Source organism: Podarcis pityusensis (assembly GCF_964106645.2).
Source record: "Podarcis pityusensis genome assembly, chromosome: 13".
NCBI lineage: Eukaryota > Metazoa > Chordata > Lepidosauria > Squamata > Lacertidae > Podarcis > Podarcis pityusensis.
The window spans coordinates 24,067,292-24,080,312 of NC_138038.1; the positions used below are offsets into that span (position 1 = coordinate 24,067,292).

Below are 13,021 nucleotides of genomic sequence, written 5' to 3' on the forward strand. Positions count from 1 at the left end.
CAAACGCTTGTACAGCTGTTTATTGCAGCAGCCCTGGTTATAAGCTCCGCAAGCAAATGGTACCTCTGGGTGGCACCTCTATTTTGGACGGGAGGGAGGCAGCTCAGAGACCAGTGACGGTGGCAGCATCTGCCCGGAGGACTCCCAAGGAGAGGGGAGAGGAGAGGAGCCTGAGGGGACTCTCCCCAAGGGAGGGTGTTCGAAAAGGGGTGAGAGGCTGCCAGCTCTGCAAGCAAGGGGTGACATATAATAATAATATTAATAATAATAATAATAATAATAATAATAATAATACCTTTATTGTCATTGTACAACCTATATACAATGAAATTAAACGAACCTCCCCCCCCCAAACACTCAATCTCTTAGCAAACAACACACCACCTCGCAAGTCAATTTCGCTATGTTATTTTCCATTCTTAGACATAACTGGAATCCTAAGCAGAAACAATGTAGTTGGTTAAGGGAGCCATGGACTCAAAAAGATTGAAAACCTCCTTCTGAGGTGGGGAGGTGCAGGTGTTTGAGGCTTATTCTTGGTTTTTTATGTGAGAAGATGAAAGAGTGTAGTTTTCTCTGCCAACTGCGAAGTTGGGTTGAGGGGATCCAGATTGGGAGGGTTTGGAATAGGTAGGTTAGTTTTGGGAGTGTGATCATTTTGATCATGGCTATTTTGTCTGAGAGAGTGAAATTCATGTTATTCCATCTCTTTAGGTCTTTGTTAATTTGTCGCCACAGGGGCTTGTAGTTGTGGAGGTACAATTTATTGAGGTTTCTGGTTATTTGTACCCCTAGGTATCTGAACTTGGTGTGGCAAAGTTTTATTTTGGTGACCTTCGTGAGTTCTTTTTGGGTGTGAGGAGGGGTGTTGAAGCACATAGCTTCTGACTTTGTAAAATTTACCTGTAGGCCCGACACCATTGCAAATGTGTTGAGTTCTCTGATTAGGGAGGTTGCTGTGCTTATGGAGTCTGGTGTTGTGACCATTAGGTCATCTGCAAAGAGCCCTAATTTATAGGTTCTGCGTTTTATTTCCACTCCCTTGATGTCTTTGGCTGCTCGGATGCGGATTGCTAAGGGTTCCAGAGCCAGGGTGAATAGGAAGGGAGACAGTGGGCATCCTTGTTTCGTGCCTCTTTGGATAGCTATAGTATTAGAATCCATATTGTTAGTTCTGCATTTTGCTGAGGCTTGGGAGTATATTTGTTTGAGGATTTGTATGGTACCAAATAGTATGGGAAACAGCCCTACTAGAAAAATTAACTAATAAACTGAAACTGACACGGGGACAAACAGAAGAAGACGCCTTCACCCCGGTATGGCTCCCCTTTATCACATACACAGCCCAACAAGACAATGACAATAATCCACCAACAGCATACAAATCAATATGGCTAACCTGAGCCAAAACACCCACCCACCTCACTCACACACGAAAACAAAGATCACCACAGCCAATCACAAGCAAACAATCACACCCTAGGCCAACCCCAACCTCTCTCACCACCAAAGGAACACAAGTGAACAACACAAGCAACGCTGACACCAAACTCTTTATACATTAAACATAATAGAAACACCGCCACCCGGCCCCGGCCCCATCCATCTTCCCTCTCTCCTCCCCCCCTTTCTTTATTCCTTTTTTTCTTCTCCCCCTAATGCCTCAACAAATGAAACGGATTTGTAAAAATGTTACATGGGGGGGAAAATACGAGGCATTACACTTACTTCTGTAAAACAAGAAAATCCTTAATAAAATATTTTAAAAAAAGAAAAGATTGAAAACCTCTGATATAAAGCACGCCCCCCCCAAAGAAGTGCAAGTAGATAAATAGGTACCGCTCCGGTGGGAAGGTAAATGGCGTTTCCATGTGCTGCTCTGGTTTCAGTGTTCTGTTGTGCCAGAAACAGTTTAGTCATGCTGGTCACATGACCTGGAAAAATTGTCTGCAAACAAACGCCGGCTCCCTCGGCCTGTAAAGCGAGATGAGGACCGGCAACCCCAGAGTCGCCTGTGACCGGACTTAACTGTCAGGGGTCCTTTACCTTTACTTTTTAATCATTATTATTTATTGATTTTTCTATACTGCCCTCTATAAGCTTCATTTGGGAAGCTTATTCCATTTTAAAAGGATGCAATTCTTAATTACAACATATTAACTATAGATATACATTACCACCTCCAGCTATTTCCAGATTCTCTGATAAAAAGCACCTTAAAAATGATATTGTACAGCTGGGAAAAGGGCAGAAAAAGGGCAACGCCCTTTTTATTTTTAAATCACACAACCAGATTCAGGTCTTGGGACACTTAGAGTACACACTTGCCAAGATCTGTTTAGGTTCTTGTCTAGGATTGGCATGGGTGTTCTGATTCCTTCTATTCAGGCAATGTTCCTGGGTTGCTAACATAGGAGCCAACTCCTAGGGGCCAAGGTCCCTTCGCATGTGCCCCCATAAAATATTTGAGGGGCCTGGACCTTCCCAAAGTTGATGGGCAACACCATTAAAATGGTGTGTGCAGGCACATTATGTGATCAATTTTCAGGACGGCGCTTACTTGGGGCCCCGAAATATTTTATCCAAGCAGGGTCCCCCCTCCCGTGCTTTTCCCTGGAAAACCTGCACTTTACCTTTGAATTAGAGCAATCGACAATTGCTGTTTGCTCCGATTCAGCAGTAAAGTGCAGGTTTTCCTGGACAAAGCCCCAGGACCAAACAACAACATGGCGTTTTTAAAGCCAAGATCTGTGCCAAAGGAAATCTGGATGAGCCCAAACCAAAGTGTCCCAGTGCAAGGAACAGTGCCCCTCTAATCCCTACATGAACGAACCAGAAAGATGTGCATCCTCTGGCCAGATCCAAAACATACATTTCCGTAATATACTCAAGCAAATCCACAAAGGGCCCAGGAATACAGTTCTGTTCCTGTGCACTGCATCATTATAAGACACTGGAAACTGACACCAGATTGTCATAAACGACCCAAACTTTGCAGAAGTGTCCCTGACCCTGTGCTTTTCAAACATTCTAAAGCAAAATATTCACCCCATTTAACAACTACGTTAAACTCAATACAAATTGCTTTGGTCAGAATACTGGATAAAATCCTGATACAAAGTCAGACTGATTCAGTGTGCTTTGGCCCTCCTACACCAATACTTTCAATACTCTTGTACACGACACTCCCACAAATCCCTGGACTTAGGATATTTGCAGTATCAATATGAAGGCCATCCCTCTTCTCCACCCTGGGATGTTCAGCTGCTTTGAATGTTGCAACACTAAGAATATAAAAGCACTCGCTGACCTTCCTCAAGGCTGCAAATCTCCACGTTTGCTCTGCTTTCATCTGGCACCATCATGGAGCTGTTCGAGTGGACCCTGTTTTTACTCATCGTCTTGCTAATTGGGGTCCTTTTCTTTTCCCAAAGGAGTGATGTCTACTGCAAGATGGTGCTTTTCTATGGCTGGATTGTAGTGATGATCATCCTAGTGCCCCCTTGGGTAGCTCTAATCAGGGGGTCTAGAGTGGAAAACTTGAAGTGAGTAGGCAGCCTTGGCTGTACCCGCATCTTTTTGGGATGGGCACATCTCTGGGAACAAGGTGGTACTCGGTACCAGGCACATCTACCTGTTCCTCTTGAAACAGGCTAGGGATGCTTGGGAACAGGATAATCATTTGAAATACTGTGTATCCCATTCTGGTTGATACCAGTCAAGAAAGTTATGGTGGAATTAGAAAAAGTGCTGGAAAGGGAACTAGGCAAGGATGCCCTTTATCTCCTTTACTCTTTATATTGGTGTTAGAGATCTTAATGAATAAAATTAGAAGAGATGAGAATATAAAAGGGATTGTGATGGGGGGGAGAGTATAAAGTAAGAGCCTTCGCGGACAATTTGATCACTACTGAAAATCCAATAGAATGTATCCCAAGAGCAATAGAACGTATAAATGAATTTGGACACCTAGCTGGCTTTAAGATAAATTTTAAGCTAGTTGGAAAAATAAAGTAGCGTAACAAGAACGGCTGGAAGTCAAGTCACTTGGTGGGTGTCCGTGGCGGGTAAGTGTGTAGGTATGTTGATATGTACAGTATAGGTAAGTATTATATAGAATAATGTAGGTATGTTTTATGTTATGAAAATAAGGGAGTGTGTTGTGTATGTGTATTGTGTAAATGTACAGTGGTACCTCTGCTTACGTACATAATTCGTTCCGGAGGTCCGTTCTTAACCTGAAACTGTTCTTAACCTGAAATACCACTTTAGCTAATGGGGCCTCCTGCTGCTGCTGCGCCACTGCCGCATGATTTTTGTTCTCATCCTGAAGCAAACATAACCCAAGGTACTATTTCTGGGGTAGTGGAGTCTGTAACCTGAAGCATACGTAACCTGAAGTGTATGTAACCTGAGGTACCACTGTATATGTATGTGTTTTATATGTTAATGAAATTTTTAAAAAGAAAAAGTGCTGGAAAATAAACCAAAATCATCAAGAAGCTGGAGCAGCTCTCCTGTGACGAAAGGTTACAGCATGGGGGTGCTGGACTACAGCTCCCAGAATCCCTGACCATTGGTCGCACCGGCTGGGATTGATGGGATTCGGAGTCCAGCAACAAGGAAAAGCCGCAGGGTCCCCATCTCTATCTTAGTCTGTGAGACACTAACAACCGGCAGCTTTGGCAGCCATTTCTGGGCTGGGACTATTTCCTCAGAGACCTGCTGGGTGACCTAGAGATTCAACAGCAAAGTGGGAGTTGCGACAATTGAAGGTGGCAGGGAGGGGATTGTATTTCCTTCTTTCCACTAATTCATCTCTTTTATTGTATTTTGTACACAGTGTAAGCTTCCTCAATTATTTTGCCTAGAAGGCAAGGTATGAACACGCAAATAAATGCAGTTCCTTGTCCACACTGCCTGCCTGTTTTCTGCCCCCTGCAGGATTCTTTGCTTCGTTATGCGGCAAGTCAGATATTTACTTGGCGTCAAGATTACAGTTCAAGGCTCCGAGAATCTGAATACCAAGGGGCCGTATATGGTTGTTGCCAACCATCAGACCATTCTCGATGTTCTGGGTATGTTGCTAGCCTGTGGCTTTCGCAATTTTGCAGTGAAACGTATTTTGGAAAAGATGTGAATTTTATTAGGAGCATAAGCCAGGCCCAGATTAAAGGGACGGGTGTCCTGGGGGGGCAGGTTGGGGGGGGCAGAAGGCGATGCCCTGCTCTGCTTCCTGCCTATGATGCAGATGAAGTGTGGGAGAAGGAAAGGGAGGGTGTGCTGCAGGACCTGCTCAGTGACTCTTCATCTCCCCCCCCCCCCGCCACTTATCTAACCCCAGCTTCTCTCAGGGCTACCCCACCTCCTTCTTCCTCATCACTGGGATATCAATAGGCCCTCACAGACACCTCCATCAACCCCCCACCATCTTAACCACAAATCTCTTCTCCTGGTCCTCCAGGGGCATAGACACCAACTCTCTGGGGTCCTGGTCCCTTCGGCCGCCCCAATAAAATATTTAGCCCCCCCCCTTTTTCTGCAAATTTCTGCATCCCTGCCCTCATCCCTCTCTTGGGCAGCCAGGGGCCACCGTCTTTTCCTGGCTATCCTACCATTGTTTTTTGCTATTTCCAAGCTCATCTGAGCCAGAGCAGCGGGAGAGGTAAGCAGGCAGCAGGCAGGTGAACAGACAGAAAGGTCTTGCGTACAGGTAGGAGCCAAGAGGCAAGTGGGCAGTGGGGGAGTCCTGCGCCCAGTTGCATACAGCGGAGGAAGGTGTGATCTTCAGAAGTGGGGGGGGGGAGAAAGCAGAGGGTGCCCCCCAATATTTTGTTCAAGTTGGCACCTATGTACCAGGGACACTGGTTGCTCATCCTCCCATCCTGGCCCAGTCTACTGCTGTTCATGGCTCTACCTGAGCCCTGTATGTCTGCAACAGGAGAGGAAGGTGAAAGCATAGGCTTTTGCCCATTGTGGCAAAATTTGTAGATCTGTCACTGTTTCATTCCATCTCCAGCCTCAGGGAGGGAGGAGGCAAGATAGGAGCACAGTATGCATTTGAGAGGAGGCAAGAGATGCGAGCTTACGGCTCAAAATCAAATTAGGAACATTAAATTAAATGTTCCTAAATTAGAAACATTAAAGTCATTCGGTTTTTTTAGATTCTCAATTAAGATGAATCAGATTATCACTGATCATTGTGCTACGGAAGTAAGATGAATGCAGAGCTTTTTTTTTTTCAGCCAGAAGGTGTTCACCTATCAGGTAAACACCATTGCCATTCTAAGAGAACAAGGGAAGTGTTCATGGATGGCATGCCTATCTCGCTTACGAGAAGGCCAAAGTCCATAAAGATTTTACAAATCACATACTCAGGGATGCACTAGTTAAGGTCTGGAACAAATATAAATCACAACTGGAACCACAGACCCCTTGGTGGCTTTCGTCCCTAGAGGTGCATGCTGTGAAAAAACTTAATATGAGAACGAACTGGGCATCATATAGACAACTACCGGAAGAAGATCAATGAAAACTCAGAATAAAACCCTTTGAGGAGATACTACAATTTGTGACAGATAGATGGCAATACCTGCAACTAAGAAGTGTATTTAATTCAGATTTTAAAAAAGGTTTTGCAAAAGAGGATTCTATACTGAGCACCACAGTATTACAAAATAATTTAAAAAATTGCCTAAAATATATAATTTTTTATTGGATTGGGAATTGATGGATGAAGAAGTGAAAGAAACTATGGTCAAATGTGTTCAAGATGTCAGACACATGATATACTTAGAGCAATGGGAGAAATTCTGGCAAGAAGATATACTATTTACCACCTCGTATATGATTAAAGAAAATTTTGTTAAAATGTTCCACAGGTGGTATTTAACACCAGTTAAGCTGGCCAAAAGCTATAAACTGAAATCCAACCTCTGTTGGAAATGTGGCAAAGAAGCAGGAACAACAATACACATGTTGTGGCGTTGTGAGTAGATTAAGAAATTTTGGGGAGTAATACATGAGGAATTAAAGAAAATGTTGAAAATCCCAATTGTTAAAAAACCAGAGGCATATCTCCTAGGCTTGATAGGGAAAGATATACCGCAAGTGAAAAAAAGATTTTTTCTATATGCAACTACGACAGCCAGGGTAGTGATTGCTTCTAAATGGAAATCTCAAATCTTGCCCCCAAAAGAGGAGTGGATTTGCAAATTAAATGAATATTTAGAATTGGCAAAGCTAACCTCAATCATAAGATATCAGTCAAATCAAAAATTTAAAAAGGAATGGAAATGTTTCGAAGATTATATGTTACAATATTGTTCTAAGAAAGATATGCTAATATGACTAGAATAAAAATGTAAAGTATATCTATGAATTGGAAAAGAGAAGAGACAAATGAAAGACAAAGAATGATACATTTGGAGAATGCAAATATAAATGTGGAAATAGAGATTTAAAGAAGTATAATTGTGGCGGAGGGAAGCTGTGGTGGGGCGAGTATTATATGATAAGTATGTAATATTTGTTTTCAATGTTTTTGGATTGTTTTCAATCTTTTTTTCTTCCTTTTTTGTTGATGTTTTGTTTTTTCTGTATTATTTAAACAATAAATGAACAAACATGCAAATAAGAAAAAACATGGTGAGTTCTGGCACCTCTTTTTATAGGAAAATAGCACTGGCGAATGGCAATGTTTGGAATTCCTTTTTCCCCTACAAAAGCTGAATGCATGTCCAGGAAGGTGGGTTGGGAGCAGGGAAAATTCAGAAAGAATAATTTCTAGCCACAAAGCCTTCTCCACCTGGGGATGTCGGAATGACATGTCAGAATGCAAGTGACCCCAAAAGCCCCATTTATAAAGTATTTCTTCCTTTCCAAGGAATAGCAGAGGTACTTCCCGACCGCTGTGTGATTCTTGCCAAAAAGGAGTTGAAGTACATGGGCCCAATGGGCATCGTCTGCTGGCTAAGCAAATTCATTCTTCTCGACCGCAATAATAAGCGCTCAGCCAGAGAAACCATGGATCACATCACAAGGACCCTGCTGCAGCAGAACGTGAGAGCACATGCAGAGAGGGGTGCAGCTCTGGGAGGGGAGTAGCTGGGAAAGGATGGCTGGTGGGAGAGGAGTCAAAGGGACCCTATGAGACTGCAGCAGCCCCTGGGAGGGGCCATCGCTTGGGGTGGGGGTAGAGTGCATGCTTTGCAAACACAATGGCTCCAGCTGCTGGCATCTCCAGCTGAGAAATATTAATTTAAGTAGCAGCATTTGGTGGGGAAGTTTCTGTACCCACGCCCTTGGAGAGATCCTCACCTGGTAGAAGGCAGCTTCCTGGGCTCTGGGGTGGTGAAATATTTTGCTCTGCACACCAGATATTTGGAAGAGGATTTTGCCAGGTGGGTGAGTAAAGAAAGGATGTGTGCCATGCATGACTATAAGGAGAATGTGGAGCCATCTGCCCCAGGGAACAAAGGAGAAAAGAGTCTGCCCTACTGAGAAACTGCAGCTGTTCCTGGGGGCAGAAGGGCATTCAGGGTAGGCATATCCTCAGTCTTGATGCAGTCTCATATTTTCTAACTGGTTTCCAGGTAGACCGTTAGCAGATTAAGTGACAGGCCAAATTACACCGGAAAGAGTGAGGAAATAATAATATTTCACTGTGATCTCCAAAGATGTGGTCCGTGGACACATTTTAATCTGTGGCCGTTTTTCTCTGCCTGTTTCTTATGCAGCTGAGGGTCTGGGTTTACCCAGAAGGCACCAGGAACCGGGCGGCCACAGTACTTCCCTTCAAGCGAGGAGTCTTCAGTGCGGCTGTGAAGGCTCAGGTAAACGTGTGAATTGTGAAATAGATATTTGTCTCATGCTGGCGGATTTCATGGGCTTCCATGAGTCAATCATGCTACATTTTTGGTGGCAAAACGTGATTCATCACTCAGGTTTACCATTCCTGAACATTTGTCACAGTTCCAATCTGAGAGACTTATCAAAATGCCTACCAAATGGAGAGTCTCTCTCTTTCCCTTTCTAACCCTAATAGCTGCGCTGGGTTTTGCTCACCTCCACATTCCTGTTTGCTTCTAGGTCTATTAAAGACTGTGTGTCGGTTGCCAGCCATGCAAATAGATGTGAGATGATGGAGATTAGTGGGCAGGGCTCATGTCAAACAAACAATGATGGGGGCTCCCTAAAGCAAGGATAAAGTTTCATACCCCTGGACTGCTTTGGGGGTAAGAGGGAAGGGATAAGCATTAGCGGGACACTTCGGCAGTCATGAGATTTTAGGTTTCCCAAACATAATACTACCAGGAGTGGCTGGCGTGGTGCCTTGGAGCTCTTAATTTATAAACTGCAGTTGCAGAGGAGGTGGAGGAGGGCAAGGAGAAAGAACTTTGTTGATAAAGCTGGTCGTTATCTGTTTTATAGAGCCAGTGGGAGGCATTTCTTTCTGTTGGGCTCAATGCCATTATTTCAATATTTTGTGGGGGGAGGGGAGGGGAGGGTGGGTTGGCCAGCCCACCCATGAGGCAAGTTGAGGTGACCTCCTCAGATGGCAGGAAGAAGAAGAAGAGTTTGGATTTGATATCCCGCCTTTCACTCCCCTTCAGGAGTCTCAAAGCGGCTAACATTCTCCATTCCCTTCCTCCCCCACAACAAACACTCTGTGAGGTGAGTGGGGCTGAGAGACTTCAAAGAAGTGTGACTGGCCCAAGGTCACCCAGCAGCTGCATGTGGAGGAGCGGAGACCCGAACCCGGTTCACCAGATTATGAGACTACTGCTCTTAACCACTACACCACACTGGCTCTCGCCAGGGGCAGCAGATCTGGCCTCAGGGAACACATCACTCGCTTTTGTTATAACAAGAATACAAAACTGAAAAGGAATGCACTGCAGCTAAATATTATGTTCATTTTTCAGATGGTCTAATCCTTCCCCTGCCCATCCCTCTAATATTCTTAAGAGGGTCTCTTCTCCAGTCTTCGGAGAGTAGCTGGAAGTGGGGAGGCAGAAAAAGGTCCTTTCCTTCCACTCTGTAGTTTTAATCTGAAATCTTTGGCGCAGTACTGCACCCAGAGTTCAGAAACTGCTTGCGCGAATGAAATTCCTTGTCCCAAAATGTGCCTAGAACAATGGGAGTTTCGAACCCTGGCAACATCTGCCGCCTTCAATGCAATGTCGCCTCTTGTCAGATAGGAGGTGCTGCTGGTCTCCTCCAATCCCTAGGGAAGAAATTATGTGTGCCGCACAGTGCTTCAGAGCAGGCCCCTTTGCCCTCCACAGTGGCCTTTGATTCCCACTTCACCCCTGTAACGTAAGGTTGATTTGATTCCCCACCCTGTTCCCAATGTAGATCTTTATTTGCCCCAACCACCAGGGGTGCCAACTTGAAAAAAATATTGGGGAGGCCAGGGGACTTTGCCCAGCATAATTGACGAAGCACACACACACCATTTGAATGGCAATGTCTGTCAACTTGCAGGAGGGCAGCCCCCTCAAATATTTTATTGGGAGAATAAAGGACATCGGCCCCTCAAAGGTAGCTCCAATGCACCCCTCTCCTGCGCCTGATCTTCACTCACCCCTTCTTCTCTGCGGGGCTGAGGGCACCAGTTGGTGGTTTGCCTCACGCACCAAACTGTCTTGGGCCGGCTCTGGTTGGGTCAGCCCCAAATAGAACCCTTGTTCCACCTCAGGTAAGAGTCAAACTCTGAAAGGCAAGACCATCCCTGTAGGTTCACCTTCCCTGTTAAAACGTTGCTTAGCGCCTTCTGGGTCTCTTAATTTCCCACTGTTTTTTGATACACAGATCCCCATAATCCCTGTTGTGACCTCGTATTATCAACAACCCCCCAACCTGAAAGATGGTCAGAGGCCCTTTTTTTGTAGAGGTGAGTGAGTCTAAATGACAGTCTTGCTTATTTGGTTTATACACTTCAACGTGAAGTGGGAATGTATATTTTGCTTGAAAGCCTTTTCCACTTGCTTTAATTTGAATTTGAATGCTGTATAAAAATTACTACCTTAATCACTATATGACTTATTTCTGGGGAGGGGGGTGTTTAGCCACTCCTTTCTCCTCCTCTGTACAACACTGCCATTTTGGACCTGTTCTAAAATTTATTTAAAAATTATTCCTTTATATACTCATGTATAGACCACTGCTTAAGGCATAGGCTTTACAAGGCAATTTCAGCATAGAATTAAGTTACACTGTCTCTCTTTCTCTCTGTTGCTCCCTGCCACCTTCAGATAAGTGGACCATCCAGATTTTGCCCAAGATAGAAACACGAGGCCTTGGCCCAGAAGATGTCCCTGCACTTGCTGACAGCACACGGAAACTGATGCTGGATACTTTCAATGAGATCAGTGGGCACATAGTTTTAGAGAAAGATACCAGAGAATGAGAGCCTCCTTATCATGGAAGCCTGGGAGGACCCACCAACCAGGAAGCTAGACAAGAACTTTGCTTCCGTCCAAAGAAGAGGACAGAGGAAACACTTCACTCCACTCAGACCCAACTAAGACCAGGGCCAGCTAGTGGCTCAGCTATATGACGACAGGATCCAGGCATCTCTCCAGCCCACACCTTTTTTTATTTAAAGGAACGACAATCCATATAGCAGCACTATTGAAATGTCTGATAGTTCCGCTATTCAGTCACTCACCTCCGAATTTTGAGAGCTGTTCCCGGTGATATGAATAGTAAGATTGCTGTCAGTCTTACAAGGCTCAGACAGGACTTCAGAAGATAAGCATGGTTTTTCAGGCACTATTTGTGCATTTGGTGATTGTACTGTCTAAGGGAACACTTTGGTTTCTGCATTTGATCTCAACAGAAGATGACCTGAGTGTTTCATTTTCTCCTTGTCCTGTTGTTGGAATTGGCCCTGTCTTTACTCCAGCAAGTTTGAGATAAACACTTACTCTGAAGTGTGCTGCTTATAGAAACATAAGCTACCTTAGCCTGGCCATTGGCAGGTGCTACTTTGGGCTGAGATTCCTAGAGTTGGAAAGGTTGCTCTGATTTGTCGCCCAGCAATTCTGCAATTATTGTTAGCTCTCATTAATATCTCACCTTTCCTGTAAAGAGCTCAGTGTGATATATCAGATTCTTCCCTTCTCCTTTTTATCCCCACAAGAAACCTATGGTGTAGGTTAGGCTGGGAAACGGGTGACTAGCTCAAGATCAGCCAGTGAGCGTCATGACTATGTTGAGATTTGAACCCTGGTCTTCCACATCCTAGTCCAACACCCTAACGCTTCTCCTATATTCAGGAACTGCTGTTGCCCTGTAACTTCAAACAGCAAGATGTGGGGTCCTTCTCTCTCCAGATTTTGTTATTTCAAAGCCCTAACAAATGGACTCTACCGTCTTTATTTATGACTTGACCTGAATGCATCAGGTGAACACAACCTGTTTTGAGATTTGCCACATCCAATCATCTGCCCAGATATTGCAGCAGTCCAAGGTACCTGAATGACATAAGCTGAAACTTCATGCAAGGCCTGCAAGGTTAAGCCTGCTTCGCCCTCATCGGAAGATCTCTTAGCTGAGTGTGGGAGGTGGTGTCTGGATTTGAACCTGAAGCAAACGGGCAGGAGATTGCCCAACTATGCATGCCAATGGAGATTTCAGTCTGGTGCCAATGAAATGAGTGCAAGGTGGAAGTGGCAAGTATGACCATCCTTGCTAGGGAAAGCTGTGAAACTATTCTACAAATGCAGAGCAAATGTGAGAATCTAGGAAGCATAGCCAAATGCTTCAAAATCTGCACATGTGATTGGATGCCAGTATCATTCTGGCCTGCTGCACTGTCTGTGTGTCAGGCTTAGGCTACACTCACACCATTCATTTCCATAACCTCCAACATGTTCCAGGAGGAAACAGGGACGTGCATCTTTCTGGGCCCCCAAAAACAGGATGCTCCAATTTAATCAGTGGAGTATGCATTTAAAGCAGCATGACGCTTTAAAGTTCATGACTTCCTCCAAAGAATTATGGGATCTGTAGT

The 13,021-nt window shown here is 44.6% G+C and overlaps 1 protein-coding gene across 2 annotated transcripts; it reads left to right on the plus strand.

Annotated features, from left to right (window-relative positions):
- The first annotated feature begins 2,983 nt into the window (after positions 1-2,983).
- On the plus strand, positions 2,984-11,894 carry LOC308462099 (1-acyl-sn-glycerol-3-phosphate acyltransferase alpha-like). Of its 2 annotated transcripts, none has more exons than XM_080979499.1 (6): positions 2,984-3,545; positions 4,945-5,078; positions 7,892-8,061; positions 8,739-8,834; positions 10,816-10,897; positions 11,259-11,894. In XM_080979499.1, the coding sequence occupies exons 1-6, from the start codon at positions 3,364-3,366 to the stop codon at positions 11,411-11,413; spliced, it is 819 nt and encodes a 272-aa protein (XP_080835625.1). In that variant the 5' UTR covers positions 2,984-3,363; the 3' UTR covers positions 11,414-11,894. The 2 variants fall into 2 exon arrangements, with proteins under 2 accessions (XP_080835625.1, XP_080835624.1); XM_080979498.1 differs by having other exon boundaries at positions 3,034-3,545; positions 7,886-8,061; positions 11,259-11,886.
- The last annotated feature ends 1,127 nt before the right edge of the window (positions 11,895-13,021 follow it).